Source organism: Gobius niger (genome assembly GCF_951799975.1).
Source record: "Gobius niger genome assembly, chromosome: 9".
Taxonomy (NCBI): domain Eukaryota; kingdom Metazoa; phylum Chordata; class Actinopteri; order Gobiiformes; family Gobiidae; genus Gobius; species Gobius niger.
This window is the reverse complement of record NC_136860.1, coordinates 14,877,081-14,892,580: the sequence shown is the minus strand read 5'-3', so window position 1 is coordinate 14,892,580 and position 15,500 is coordinate 14,877,081. Positions and strand designations below refer to the sequence as shown.

Sequence of the window (15,500 nt, the reverse complement as noted above, 5' to 3'; positions counted from 1 at the left end):
CATAGCTGGAATGTTCCACAATGCGACTTTCAATGATTGTATCGATTTCCTCAAACACAACGCAGGCAAGGTTTCCATCCGAAAGAGAACTTTGCAAGTGAATCTAAAAGTATTCACAGCATGCAAGAAAACTGCGTTCGACTCGATTCCCTCACACCATGGTTAATTTAATCAAGAGAAATCCCAAATGCATCCAAAACATCTTTATTGTAAGAATTTCCATAACTTTTGTCAACGTACCATGGAATTAAAATACATTTAAACTGACTGCACGGTTCGGCGATGCATACAACATAAAAACATGGTGCTTTTTGTCATTAACAATTGTACAATACTTACAGCTATGTGCAGATCGGACTCTTTTACAGTACAATATGAAAAATACAAATCACGGTAAGTCATTGTGCCCCTCGGACGCGTGGGATCCACACTGATGCGACGATTCCTTGAAATATTAAAGCAATTCTCAGCAGTGCTTTCTGCGGGAGACCTTGTCAAAGTCCACAATAATTGTTGGGGAAACGCAGCTTTGTCGACGCCGTGTGCCGTCCTCTCCCTCGCTCTTCAAGGCGCCTTCGGTCATGCGCCACTTGAGCACTTCTCATGAGGTAGGCCGCTCCGATTCAAGGGCAAATCTTTCACTGTTAAGCTTTTTTTAAATTTTCTTTTTTTTCCCTCTTTTCTTTATTATGATTATTCAAATGTTTTATTCATAAACAGGGCACATTCAAATGACGCAACTCGCTGTACAATCAATGAGGTAGAAATGGTTATAAAATGGAATCAAGGGGGAACACGGGTTTCAAACACAACGAATACGCAGACGGTTCAAATCCATAATAAATTAAAACAAGGCGTCAGGTTTCAGGGTCATTTGCCATGTGCTCGTCGTGGTGTTTTGTGTCTTTTGGCCACTTTTTGTGCGACTGTTTTTTTTTTGTTTTTTTTCCACTCTGCATAAAATGAGATTTGTTTACATGTAGAAAAAAACATACGCCGCAGCCTGTCAAACTGTTGGCTCAAAAGAAACATGGGAAAAGTTGAGAATCTTTTTTTCGTGTTATTAAAGAGGGGATGTTGTGATTTCTGCTGGGATTTGGCAATAATCTCAAACACATCTTTACTTGCACTTTGGGGGTCATTTATGAAGACAGTATTAGGGCCTCAGATCTTATCTGTAAGTTAAAGAATGCTGTGTGTGCTCTTACTCCCCCCAAAAATGTGACAAATGAACATCGTAAAAAAGCGTCAGAAATACGAAAAAAAGTGACAATGCAGCGACAAAAAAAAAATCTTGGATCAGTTTTGAAGGTCTTTCAAATGAGGCGTTACACTGGCCTATAGGCTGTGAGCTACAGTTAAGAAACTTTTTTAGATTTGGGTAAAGCTGAAGTGGAGAAAATGTGTTTGGTTATGGAGGATAGTCTTTGTGCCCCCTTTGTTGGTTTGAAAATATTCATCTAACAGCTAAAAAAACTGAATCCAGTCATTTCACTTCCTGGTTTTCACACTATCTCCCTGCAAGCCCCTCCCACCCCATTTTCCGCTTTCTCTTGTCCGTGCAAATCCTGCTGTAGTGAATCTACGGCGAGTGTTTTCACGTCGTGTCGAGAGGATGAAGCTTAGCCACTGGAGGAGATTCACAGACTACTGAAAGATGTGCGAGTGGGTGACAACTAGGGCTGCACAATTAACCTTTATCGAATCGAAATAGAGGTTGAAGCTACTGCAATGACCTAACCATAGGGGGCTGAGGAAGCTGCTGATGTTTAACAGCAGATTTAGATGTATATCCCCGCTCCCCTTTAATCAAAAATACTCTATGTCTCTTGAATCCACTTTTTTTGAAAACCAATGTGCCCAGAGATACTATGCTTGGAAATCCTATTCAAGGCCCTGTTTGTTGTGGTTAATAAACAAAGGAAGAGGGACAGTGTTAAGTCCATATAGTTGTGGCATTTCTAACATTACAATTCTTCACAGTAATCAGCATAAGCATGTTTCACACCTTGGACAAAACACATTTCATCCCACTTCTAGAAAAAGTGAAATGGGTACAGTGTTCGTACGGGAAAATAATGCAAAAAAATTGAGCGCTTGTAATTGTTCTCAAAACCTCATTTCCCCTTTAACTTTTGACTGCTTTACATGATTAAAAAAAAAAGACAGAAGAGGTAAACACTTTCACAGCTGTTCAAAAGCGAAAAAATTACACTTGAAATGTCTGAACAGTGAGTGAAGTTATGGAAAAGTTCCTGTCAGAGCGCTGTTAATTTGTCATCTCAAAGGTCAGCCGCGCTTCGAAGCCTTGAGCGCATTCCCCAACACATTCAGTACATAGTCAATGAAAAAACTCTTTCGGACAAGTGCAAATATTCACCAAATAGTTGGTGATTTTTTCCCCCGCTAATTTTCCAGTTTCAATGGACTAAGACCTTCCTCTTGTGCCGCTGCATACAATATATTCAAATGCATTTTTACAAAAGATCAACTGAATTAAGCATTGGGATAATGTTTTAAAGGCTATTTTTTTCTGAAGTCTTGTGTTCAGGGTTGGCCAGGGTTACACTGGCAATGTCAGCTCTCCATTCGGCTGTTTTTGCAATTTGGAACAAACATAAACAACACTTAAAAAGACAAGGTCCTTCTTTGTTTTGTATTTCAGTGCACTGTACAGGGGCTCACATTCACACTTCATATTCACTTCATTTCATCTTTGGGTCCGAAAATGTGTCAGATTTGATCATATAGTTGTACGAGCGAAAGCAGCGTTACTTTAAAATGATTTTCTCAAGCAGGAGTAAAACGCGACGCAAGTAATGACTCAAGTAACAGTCAAAAATAAAATACTTGGCGATAATAACACTTGAGTACTGAGGGACCGTGTCATAGGAGAGAAAGGCAAAGCAATAGCTGTAAAATCACTATATGTGCGAGGAATACGCCATTGAAAAAAGAAAGAAAGAACTCTTAAAGTGCAACTAAACACAAAACTCCGCCCACATTTGCAGAAGTGGGTTGGTCCAGCAAACCATTTCAGGGCTGATGCTTTGCTTCCTCCTCAGCTGATCGGGGAAGGATCCGCTGATAAGGTCCACGTGTGGTCATGACGTGGAGTTCTCTACATTTACACCAAAAACAAAAATCAAAAATGCAGTTCACAATTTAGCCATGAGGGGCAGTACACAAGCTTTTAGATGGTTTTGGACCACCAAACTACTGTATACCTGAAGGTGTTTGGTGTTTAGTTGCACTTTAAAATAAGGATACAAAAGAAAAACTATTGAAGTATGTATTAAAGCAGAGCCAAGTAACTTTTTTTTTACCATAACAAATCCTTTTCGTAGTCCCTCTGCGGGTAATAGAAGTGTTAATGGGATGATTGGGGGTTCTTTCATCTTCTCTCTAGCCAGAAAACCACACATGCAACTTTCCCTGCCTCCGACCCAGCAGCCCCAATACACACTAAAGGAAATCATCTCCCTCGCTGCTCTCAGATGTTCACAAAATCACGTTTGGCTCACATTTCTGAGGTTTACGACACAGTATATGTAAGTCCTGCTGTATTCTGTCTACAGCTTTTGGTTTGTTGATGAACATTTTGTAAAACGTTGTTCCTTGGTTTATCACGGTCAGAAGAAGCTAACAGGCTAACAGGCAAAGCTAACTGTGGGCTAGCGCCACTTTAGCAGTATTTACAGCCAAGTTTGAGCGATACACACACAATATCCTTACAATACAATATCCCTCTCTCCCTTTGTCTTTTCTCAGAGTAGTATTTACTCTCACGGACTATGAATAAGTTACTCAGTTCTGCTTTAATTAAACTTAGTCTAATTTTCATGTCATGTCATATTGTTGACAACAGATGAACTTGCGGTGGGGGGAAAAAGTAACTGTAATAGTGATGCAACAATGTTACGGTGTGTTCATTACTTTATGTTTTGCACTTACAGTACATAAATAAGACTTTTGTGTTCAAACGATTACTCAGTACTCAAGTAGCCTAGTATATTTTATTTTTTACTGCAACTCAAGTAGTTATATGGGTGACTGCTTTTTTGGCTCTACACACCTCTGTTCACAAGCAATTCATGCCTTCAATCTACCTTCACTCTGCACCAGCACGCCGCCACAACTCTGTTCAAAAGAAAATGTGCCATTGCAGTGGTGCCTTCAAGCACACGGCGCAGAGTAGGGATTTTCCACAGCTACAACGTGTCCTCGCAGAGACACGACCAAAGAGGGGCTGACATTTTGCTCTGTATAAATTTGTCTTTGGGAGATCACTTACAAAAGCAGGTAGATAACCGTGGCTCTACATAATCCCGCGCTTCCATTAGTGATAAAAACACAAGGCAGTGTAAGGACAGCGCTCCCAGCCACATTCTGCTAACCCCAAACCCGAGATGTTTGTCTTGCACCTCTTGCCAAACTATAAAGCAGCTATCTTAGAAATAAAGGTTTTCCTCATGACAGTCAATAATAACTGAATTACAATGCGCAGCCTGTGGGACACAATTTAAGATACGGTTCTGTTTCACTCAAGGGCAAATCTCTAATCTGTAATCCTAATCCAAATGTTGACGCTTATATATTCTTTAGTTTCACTGTGAACTGTTGAGGTCTACAGCTACGAGTTCTTTTTGGTATTGTCTACACTGATTACTTGGGTTTGCGAGGTGGGTTATAAATCGGTTACATTTACTCGAGAACATTTATAGGAGTAACTTTTCTGATGATGAAACTGGGTAGTTCCATGACAGTATGTTTCGCGTCAACATTAAAAGTGGACATACGGTGCATAATTGAGCCTTAAAAACCTTCTTTTGGGTACCTTAGTATTGACATTTTACGTTTTGAATCATAAAATAATGTCAGTGTAAGAAAAAGATAGTGATGAACTGGGCTGATGAGGATTTCATATTGGCCTGCAATGCCTACTGTTGACAGGAAGGAATGACACATTATAAAACAATGAAAGCTGTGTGATAAAGCATCAAACAGACGTTTAAGTATGTGCCTTCTGCAGAAAGTCTTGTTTTTTTTACTTGACAAAAATGTTTGGTTTCTCTTTTTATGAGTAAATCTATACATAACAAAAGTGTCAAGTAGACATGAAGAATTTTAGGTTTTAAGAAAATCTTAATTTTCATTTTTGTTTGTTTACATCAAAACTATAACAAAAACGTTTAGTACACTGAATACTTTCCTTGGGTATGAATATTGATGACTACTTCTACGTGAGTAAAACTATTTTTAAAGTAACATGACTTAAGTTGATTGGCCAAATGATGGTGTCACATTGTCGGGGTATTTCATTTAATTTGGGGTAAAGGCTGTTTTTAGTTTTTTGGCAGAGGAACATGCACGTAATAGTTTATCAACTATCTGTTCTCGTTGTAACACAGCATTGTCCAAACCAAGTTTAAACCATGTCATTGCAATAAACTGAAACGATTCCAAAGCAGGAATGTGTACGGGAGCATGAGACAGACCGCAGAGCACTGGTCCAATGGGAGAACAAAAAAGTTATATTAAAGCTTCTGTATAATAAATGATCGCCAATGAAGAGTGTCAGGAAAATACGAAATCAGCACCACCTTAGGCACTTGTTCGCCACTAAATCTCAGAATCAGCAGAATTATATGTATATATTTATATCAGTATGTACAAAACAGGTGCGTCATCAACAATCCATTTTAGTTTTATGACTTCGGCCATATAAAGCATTTTATATTTACCAACATGGGAGTTTAATGCTGTTCCTTTAACTAAAGCCAACAACGACATTCACTTTGCTGTACTGTCCATGTGACCAGTGTAGTATTGTGTATTTCGGAACCGCTTTACACTGATATTGTTTTTTATTGACTACAACCGAACATTTTGTTCCACTCAGTGTACATGTCCAATTCTTTCTGTGATATGTTGGGCTGAAATTTGCAAAAGACATTTTCAAAATCCTGGTAAGCCACAGGTCTCATTTGGCTGGGGTGCATGTTTGATAAGTCAGAAGCAGGGATGCCATGGAGGGGAGCGACCACAGCCTCATGGCACAGCTGGGCCACGTCCAGCCCAGAGAAGCCCTCTGTCCTCTGCACCACCAGTGACAGCTCCTTGTCACTCAGGCAGTAGTTGTGCTGGGCTAGCAGATGGCTGATGATCTGGTGTCGGGCCGTCCCATCAGGCAGCGGCACCAGCAGTCTCTTAGTGAAGTATCTGCGCAGACTCTCTTGGATCTCCTCTGGTTTACTGGTGGAGCAGACCACCAGCACATGGTCCTCTGCAGAGCTCAGAACACTGTCTAACTGCATGAGCAGTTCAGTCTTCAGACACTTAACAGGACTGTCCTCACTGATCTGCGCAGACAGCAGCAGCTCTATGTCACTGATGAAGACCACGGCCGGCTGCCGACACCGGGCCATGAGGAAAGATGCGTGTATGATCTTATCTCCTTCACTTAACCACTTTGTGACCAGAGCAGAGCCGCTGAGGCGCAGAAACACCGCTCCTAGCTGGCTGGCCATGCAGCGGGCCAGAAGTGTCCTCCCTGCTCCCTGAGGTCCAAACAGCAGCAGGCTGCGAGGTAGGGTGGCCAGTCCACTGAACATGTCGGGCCTCAGAAGGGGCCAGAGGATCTCCTCTTTGATAGAGGCTTTGACCATCTCCAAACCTGCGATATCACTCCAGTCCACAGGAGGGCCCGGATGTAGAACCTCAGCGCTCACCAGCTCCACCAGACTGGGGTCACTGTTCTTCAGTTGCTCTTCTGCAGCATGGATGGAGGAGGTCGCTGAGCCCAGGTCAGAGGTCATGACGGGGGACCCAAACTTACTGTAGGCCTCACCTGCTCTGTGATCTCCCACTGAGCCTTTAGTGGGTCCGTATGAAGGAGGAGTCAGTGCTCTGCCTGCAGGAACATTAAACTTCTGTTTGCTTGTTTTAAAGGCTACAGAGGAGTCCGTGTTCCTGTCAAAGCTATTGCCTCTGGTGGAGTCAGGCACACTGCTGTCAGGGGTTCTGTACATCGGGCTGTGAGCAGAGCGCTGTTGGTTGTAGTTGAAATGACCATAGCTGGAGTCCACATCTCCATGTCCGCTCATGTAGAAAGCCTTTCGCTTTAATGAGCCCGATGTGCTGCCGTTCAGAGGTGTGGGTGTGATGGGAGTGTGGTTATGGGAGGGGTAAGTGTAGCTGGGCAGAGTGGAGGGAGGGATAGGTGTGGGGGCTGCGATACCGGACGGCAGATAAGCAGACGGAGGAGGGGCACCTCCAGGGCTATAACTGGGACCCACTGCAGTCTGAGAGGAATAGCCTGTTGGAGGATAATTGTAGTTGGGAAGGTTTGGAGAACCAGCATTGTAACTGGGGACTAAAGAGGGGGGAGGAGGCTGGAGCAGAGGCGAGGGGTGTGGGGAGGGGAGAGCAGGGGTGCTCTGACCGCTGTAGGAGTGCAGGTAGGAGCCATTGTAGCTGGTGGTATATTCCTGAGAGGCCAGGCCCGAGTGCAGCGTGGTGGCGGTGTGGCTCCCACAGTTACTGCTGGAGTAGCTGGGTTCGGACAGGCTGCTGGCCACCCCCGGCGAACTGCCGATGCTGGCGGACACTTCTGTGGGGGGCAGGGCAGCTGTCATTCCAGCTTTGCTCACAGATATAACATCTGCAGCACAGTTCAGTGGGTAAATCCCCTCCTGCCAGGACTCATTCTCCGCCTTGCGTCCGTTCATGAGTCCAGTGGTGCTCTCAGAGTAGGAGCACAGCAGGGCCCTCTCGCTGGGCGCCTCTAGCAGGCCCGAGTACTTCTCCGCGTACTTCTTCAGCAGGTTGGAGGCGGTCAGTGCAGAGATGTCGTCATTGGCCCACGCATACTGGTACGTCCTCTGCAGGTGGCCACGGTACGACTCCACTTTGTGCGCCGGGGAGCGGGTGGTGGAGGAGATGTCAAAGTGCTGCTCTGCCCATTGTGTGTGCTCTGGGGTCCACTGCATCTTTAGACCTGGGATTACAGAGAGAAGAGCAGATGTAAGCTAAAGCCAAGAAAAAGCCACCAAAGGGTTTAATACGCATTGTATTAAAGGTACTGGAATGTCATGTGTGAGTTCAAACGTTAATTTATTCATATACAGGAGAGGTTTATTATTACATTCATATATGCATGAAACGCTGGTGGAAAAAAGAACAACTTTGGTGGGGGTCTGTGGACTACAAAATGGGGAAGCACTTCCTGGATTAAGAACAGGGAAGTAGAATTGTATGTTTTGGTCACTTCAGACATGAGTGAAACAAAACCATTTCCAATTTGCATTTTAAGTGACTTGAAATTCCTTGCATTGCTGAATACATTAATTTGATTCAATATCTCTTCTGATTAGCTTAGCCACCTTTCCACAATGTCTCTCTACAACATTAAATCATTACTGCGAGTTCCTCTCATCCCCAATTTCTGCAGTCTAAAAGCATCATAACACCGAACATATCAGACTTCGTTACACACACCACAACAAACGTCTTGGCAGCCTAACTAAGCACTCTTTACAGTTTGCCAGTGAAAGCCACACCTGGTTAGGCTGTAATTCTGCGGGCGCTGAGCGGAGTGACACAGACAGGGGGGGGTCACTCCATAATCCCGCTCTCATCGCGAACACTTTCACATGGACTGGAAGAGAGCGCCAAAGCAATCTTCCCTGGCAGCGCTCCGGTGCTTTCATCACACAGAGCTCGAGTCCGGCATGAATTACATCCTCCTACCCAGTCCTCCGTGAGGGAGAGAGAAGGAGAGGCAGGGAGAGAGGCACACTGGTCTTTTAGCAGCAACGATATTTCAGAGAGACAACCGAGACAAAATCTTACTGTAAATCGGCAGGGAAATATTACCTTGAATTTGGATTTTAAGAGGAAAGTGAACACAGACTACAAGAACAGAAAAGATTGGATAAGAAAACCTGCATTCCTCCCATGGTGGGGAAATGGTATTCCTGGAGCAGCAAAGTACAAAAGAGCACCAGTTGAATAAAAGGGGCATGTCGCAAAATGACATGAGTAAAATAAATGACAACAAAGAAAAACTATTCAAAGATGAGTATGTTAAACTATAATTTTTATATTGAGACTGGTAACACTTGACTACAAGAAGAAAAAGAGCCTCTGAAGATAGAAACAAAACTTCTTCAACTCAATTCAGTCAAGTCGACAATATGTGAACAGTTTGTTTATGATAGAATATTTTCTTATGATTGTGAGCCTATGATCTATAAATAACTATGACTATAGCACCAAACAATATTAAATAAAATTGTGTGAGGCCAGTGGACTGCAGATACGGACAGATTGCACAAATCATTGATGTGATGTATAATACCTAATAGTCCAGCTAAAGGAAAACAATTCTAACTTTACAGACAGTAATATAATGATAATTGGCGTCATGCATGCTGGATTTATTTTTTCTTTAATTGGGCCCCATATGTTTATTGTATCCTGTCAAAAACACAAAAAAGCACAAGGAATACAAAAAGAAAAAAATCTCAGTCAAGTATGCCTTATATCACCCGTCGTATTTGCCGCAAATCTTTCCCCTGTTTGTTAGAATAGCCTGCCTCTTTGCCCGGCGGCCATTGCTCTCCTCCATTGTCTGTATTCCAGTGGGTTACGTCTCAGTGACAGGCTTTAAGCTACAAACAGCTATTGTCCAGAGGCACTTCACAAACAGAAGGTTCTCCTGAAAAGCCCCGGTTCCCTCCTGACTGCCTCCCAGCCGTTAGCCCACCCGCCACACTCCGCGCTGCCAGATAATTAGTGGGATGATGCTATTCTAATTGTGTTAATTTACAAGGTTTTAGTCAAAGAGATCCATGCTATGGCTAACACGCTTGTCAGGCATCCAAGATAGTGATTGTAAAAAAAAAAAAAAAAGGAAAAAGAAAGAAGCCCAAGGCAAGACGCCTAGGAATATGGTGGTCATACTGTGCTACAATAGGTGTCAGCCTAAGGGGGAAAAGACACAACTACATTTAGCTGATTTTAATAAATCATGAATCCAAAGAATGGCACAATATGGATTCACTTTTGCAACAAATATATGTAATATTTAGTTGCAGGGTTAAGAGAAATACATTGTTTAAAGACGCAAAATGTTTAGATGTGATGAAAACAGTTAGTCACACTGTCATACCCAGCTGTTGATAGTGATGGGATTTATGCCTCTTTACTGGGAGCCGAGTCTTTGGGATCCATTCAAAGGACTGGGTCTTTTCTTTAATGATGCGAACCAGATAACACATTTTATCAAAGACATGATCACTAACAGGTAGGGCTGGGTACTGTGACACTTTTTTCAATACTGGTACTTATACGACACTTGGTTTCCCATACCAATACCTGAATGATACTTTTTCCAATACCTACTCAAATATGTGTCATCTAAAACCAGAAACAGAACAATAATATTGTACTGTTGCTTTTAAATGTGTATCATTTATTTGACCTGAAAGAAAGTCACTTCCCTTAACGCTCTGTCCCTGGACCAACAATATCAAAACCTGCATCTAAGATAAATATTTTTTGGGGTACCTGCTTTTGATACATTTATTTTTTTCAATACCACCAGCACCTGCACTCTTTTTTTTTCCCGATACCATACTGTTATTGTTTAACTGTACCTACTATCAGGCAAACCTTTTGATTGAAATCATCCAAAATTACAGTGGGACAGATTTTTTTACGCTTTGAAAAACATGTGTGAATACTTGGCCTATATGACAACTGAAGGTGCGCCAAGCTAGAACATGAAACCACCTTTGATCCTATGGTTTACAGGATTGGCAGGGCTCGTCTGAGGAGACAATGGAGGCGATCTTATTTAAAATGTGTTTAATTAATACCTGAGAAAATCACCTGACAGGATTTAAAACTACAGTGAGAAAACATCAGTAAAACATTGCTGCTGTATTTACTGTAGAGCCTGTTATGATTGACAGAGGCTGCAGGAGAAATTTCTCCTCGTACACCGTGCGAGAGACACGCTGACAGCCTGAGAGCCCGGCTGAAGCGTGTGCACTCGGAGAAAGCGCAGGAGCAGGAGAATAGCCCTTGTAAAACCATTCACTCACTTCTTTAACACTCTCAGCGCATTTGTCAATAACAAAAATGAAGGAGATTCTTTTATTACGCCTAATCCACGCTGAACAATGGGCCACTCTGGACAATCAAAGTACTACTGCGGAGGGTACTTGAGATTTGTGCTATCGGCTCAAACGAAAACCATCCAAGATGATTATCTACAGACAGCAGCGCTCCCACAACAGCTTCAATTAAGGGCTGCTCTGGCTTTATGTGCAGCTTATTCTCCCTTTTTTCTACGGGCAGGTCACCTTCAATTACAATCACCACAGAAATATCAGTTCTGCTTCTCTAAACAAGTACACGTTAAACCAGCAGAGTGCATTACAGGGCTGTATAGAATAGATTGTGAGCCTACAATGCCCTCAGTATATAGCAGACTTTCAGAAGACGAAAAAGAAAAGATCTGCTAACGAAAGCACCATATTCTGGATTAATGAGTTATATTGCTATACTGATGTAATGTTGTAAAAATCAATTTAATGCTTTTATAATTTCCAGTTTTATGTCGCAGCAACGTGAGTTTGAGGTGGTGTTCAATCATGTTTAAGTGATAATGTGTAAGATTGCAAAATGTGGAAAGAGCAAGATAAATTTCAAAAGTAAACAATCAATCCTCCATCCTCTTTCGTCCCGACAGGCCAGCTGACAGGAAAGCTCGTCTCATTGGTCAAAGTGATGGCACCAGGGATTCTGATTGGTTTCTGAGATCAGGAAAGGGCGGGACTTCAGGCAAAAAAAAAAAAAAACGTATTTAAGTTTTTTTGCCCAGTTTGGCATTACCCAAATCTAAAAGCAAAAATGGGCCGGAAAAGCAACAATAACACAATAAAAAAAAGCAGCATAAACACACGACTAAAGAGTGATGAAAAAGCAACAAAAAAAACACTACCAAAAAAAAAAAAGCGATTAAAAAAGACGAAAACGTGGCAAAAGTGTGACAAAAACGTGCTGGAGAAGCAACAAATGAGGCGTCACACCGGCCTATAGGTTGTTTGCTCTCACGGCAGAAAGGCTTCACTCAAATCTAAAAGCAAAATGTGCCCGGTTAAGGCGGGGGTTAAGAGGTTAATATTACATTACACGAACTCGCAGGCTTAGGTGGTCTTTCAAGCTATCACACACATTTATAATACATTTTAAAATGACAAACTATCACTTTAAAGGCCCTGCACCAATATTTTTTTCTCTCTCTGTTCTTTTTATTTTGTGGGGTAAAATCCTTCATGCGCCAAAAGAGTAAAATGTTAAAGTACTATTTTAAATACATGGAGATGTGTGCAATCTGCTTTATTATGCTCTGCTGACGACCCAAATAATACGTGGTGATTTTGACACAAGGATGATTTACCGTGATGGAAAAAGGACCTTTTTTGTCAACTTTGGACTGTGAAGGTATTTTATTCAAATACCTTTTCAGTTAAATTTCACACAAAGAAAGAAAGAAATTAAAGGCACAAGGGCGCATTGATTTAAAAAGCCTGCTTGAATGGCATTTTGTCATTGTGGGGGGAAACACTGAAGTACATCCCTTTGAACAATCATTACTGTGCCATAATCACATTCAACTGCATGTTTTATTTATGTGGTGTAAAATATCTATCGCTGTAATAATGACACCAATTAGTGAAGTGTACATTGTGTATTGTCGGGGGTTGGCTTTTTTTTCTGCACTGCGACGGTGTCATTTCTGCTCCAGTGCACTTCATCCATGAAACTGAGACTCTGACCTTTTTGGGAACTATAATCTGGGAAGCCTGGGTCCGTTTTTTTTTTAAAGCAAACAAGAGTGGGCCTCTAGCACCGACCGGCCAATCTCACACTGCCTAAATTGGACCTCCGCGCTCACAATTCTCTATTCATTACAGAAAGGAAAGAACAGCGCTTTGCCTTTCCCTATGTTCGTGAACGGCTTAATGCGGGTGTGCAGGCAGTGCAACAAAGGACATATCTGTGACAGGTCTGCACAATTAATCGCAATCCAAATCTAAATCAAATTGGAAAGGATGTAATTAGCAAATCGCAATGGCGGCAATTATAGTAAATAAAATATTCTTGCAAACAAGGAAGTATCCTGTCACCGGGGCAACCTGCAAACTCTGGTTCAGACTTCTACAAACTCTGCAATGCATGAGATTCTTGCTAACACATGCAAGATAGGAAGCACCATTCTGCAGCAGGACAACAGGAGGGTAGCAGTATATCATATTCTTTCCTCAAATTATATAATGCACCGGCATGTACGGTATGTAAAGTATGTACCGTATTTTCCGCACTTCATTTCGCACTTTATTTCATAGTTTGGCTGGGGGTGCGTCTTTTACTCTTGATTTTTTTTAAATTCAAATATATCATTTCACATCGAGCAGCAGAAAGAAAGTTACTCTTACCGCAATGAAGAAAATAAAAAAAGCTAATCACGGGCTAAAAGCTCGATGGCCACAGCTAGAGGAACGAGTTTGCAAATGAGAGCTTGAAAGACGTGATGCCGGGAGAGGCTTGTCAACGGCGCAGCTACGCCTCCATACTCAGGTCGTTGCCACGGCGATTGTTCAGAAGTGACACAGAGCATGAAGATTTCAGTGGATTTAGTGATTTGGAGTGAGATTGAGAGTTTGTTATGTTCTGTATGCTATAGTTATCTGTGTATGTGACATTAACATACCAGACACCTATTTAGTTTGTTGTTTATGCTTCATGTAGCTAACCATTACTATATTATGCTAGCAAACCGCACGCCTATTCAGCCTGTTGTTTTTTTCTTCATTAGGCGTTTTTTTTTGGCTTAAACTCCGTAGCGACTTTTAGTCCACAAAATACAGTAATGTGAAACTAAATCTGCCTTCAGAGATGAATTACTCTGTGTATAGAACTAGCCAGTCTAGCCAATTCTAATATTCTGAATTCAAGCAATTCACTGATGTTTTTTTTTTACAGTGCAAACTCTGGGTGTGGGTGAAGCGAAGAGAATAAAGCAGTTATAAATTGAAACATGCCCTAATCAGACTCATTACCATTTTTACCAATTTCGTCCCACCAAAGACGCCTGTGTTTAATAAACCGCTCTTCACAAGCGCCTGACTCTCTCCTGATTATGCTCACAAAGTGATCTTTTTTTTTCTCCCCCTGAATTCTTCTCCGTTTAGTCGCGTACACTCATAATGAAGCCGCAGTGGTTGACTTGACAGCACACAATAGCCCCAGCTGAGCCAGTGCATGCGCAGCAAAGTATTTCTAATTACTTATCATTACAGGCCAGGATTTTCTTTTCTTGCTTTTTTTCCCCTCCCCCCCCTCTCTGTAAAATGTAAACATAATTATTCCAGCTTTAGCTTTTATTACAGAGCCACTACTCAAGTTGACAAGCGTGCATTGCAGACAGATTGTAATTAAGTTTATAAATAAAAACAAGATGAACTCAGTAGTTATTTCAGAAGAAGAGCGGTGCAGATATTGCAGTTGTAAGCCAGAAGCCAAGTCAAAAGTTGTTTTCATGCGTGTTCAGTCTGCTGTGCAATACGACTATCACATCACACCATCACTTACTATCACTATCACTATCACGTACTATCACTATCACTTACTATCACTATCACGTACTATCACTTCACTTACTATCACATCACACCATCACTTACTATCAACATCACTATCACCATCACTTACTATCACTATCACTATCACTTACTATCACTATCACTTACTATCACTATCACTTACTATCACTATCACTTACTATCACTATCACTTACTATCACTATCACTATCACTTACCATCACTATCACTATCACTTACTATCACTATCACTTACCATCACTATCACTATCACTTACTATCACTATCACTATCACTATCACTTACTATCACTATCACTATCACTATCACTTACTATCACTATAACTTACTATCACTATCACTATCACACCATCACTTACTATCACTATCACTTACTATCACTATCACTTACTATCACTATCACTTACTATCACTATCACTATCACTTACTATCACTATCACTTACTATCACTATCACTTACTATCACTATCACTTACTATCACTATCACTATCACTTACCATCACTATCACTATCACTTACTATCACTATCACTTACCATCACTATCACTATCACTTACTATCACTATCACTATCACTTACTATCACTATCACTATCACTATCACTTACTATCACTATAACTTACTATCACTATCACTATCACACCATCACTTACTATCACTATCACTTACTATCACTATCACTTACTATCACTATCACTTACTATCACTATCACTTACTATCACTATCACTTACTATCACTATCACTTACTATCACTATCACTTACCATCACTATCACTATCACTTACTATCACTATCACT

General features: G+C 41.4%; 1 protein-coding gene across 1 annotated transcript in view; it reads right to left on the bottom strand.

Annotated features, from left to right (window-relative positions):
• Positions 1-5,192: 5,192 nt before the first annotated feature.
• Positions 5,193-15,500, bottom strand: part of fign (fidgetin) — a 36,742-nt gene continuing 26,434 nt past the window's right edge. Inside the window, exon 2 of the mRNA XM_079562897.1 lies at positions 5,193-7,999. Within this exon, the coding sequence (XP_079419023.1) occupies positions 5,868-7,999 (2,132 nt within the window). The 3' untranslated portion in view covers positions 5,193-5,867. The remainder of the gene's footprint in view (positions 8,000-15,500) is intronic.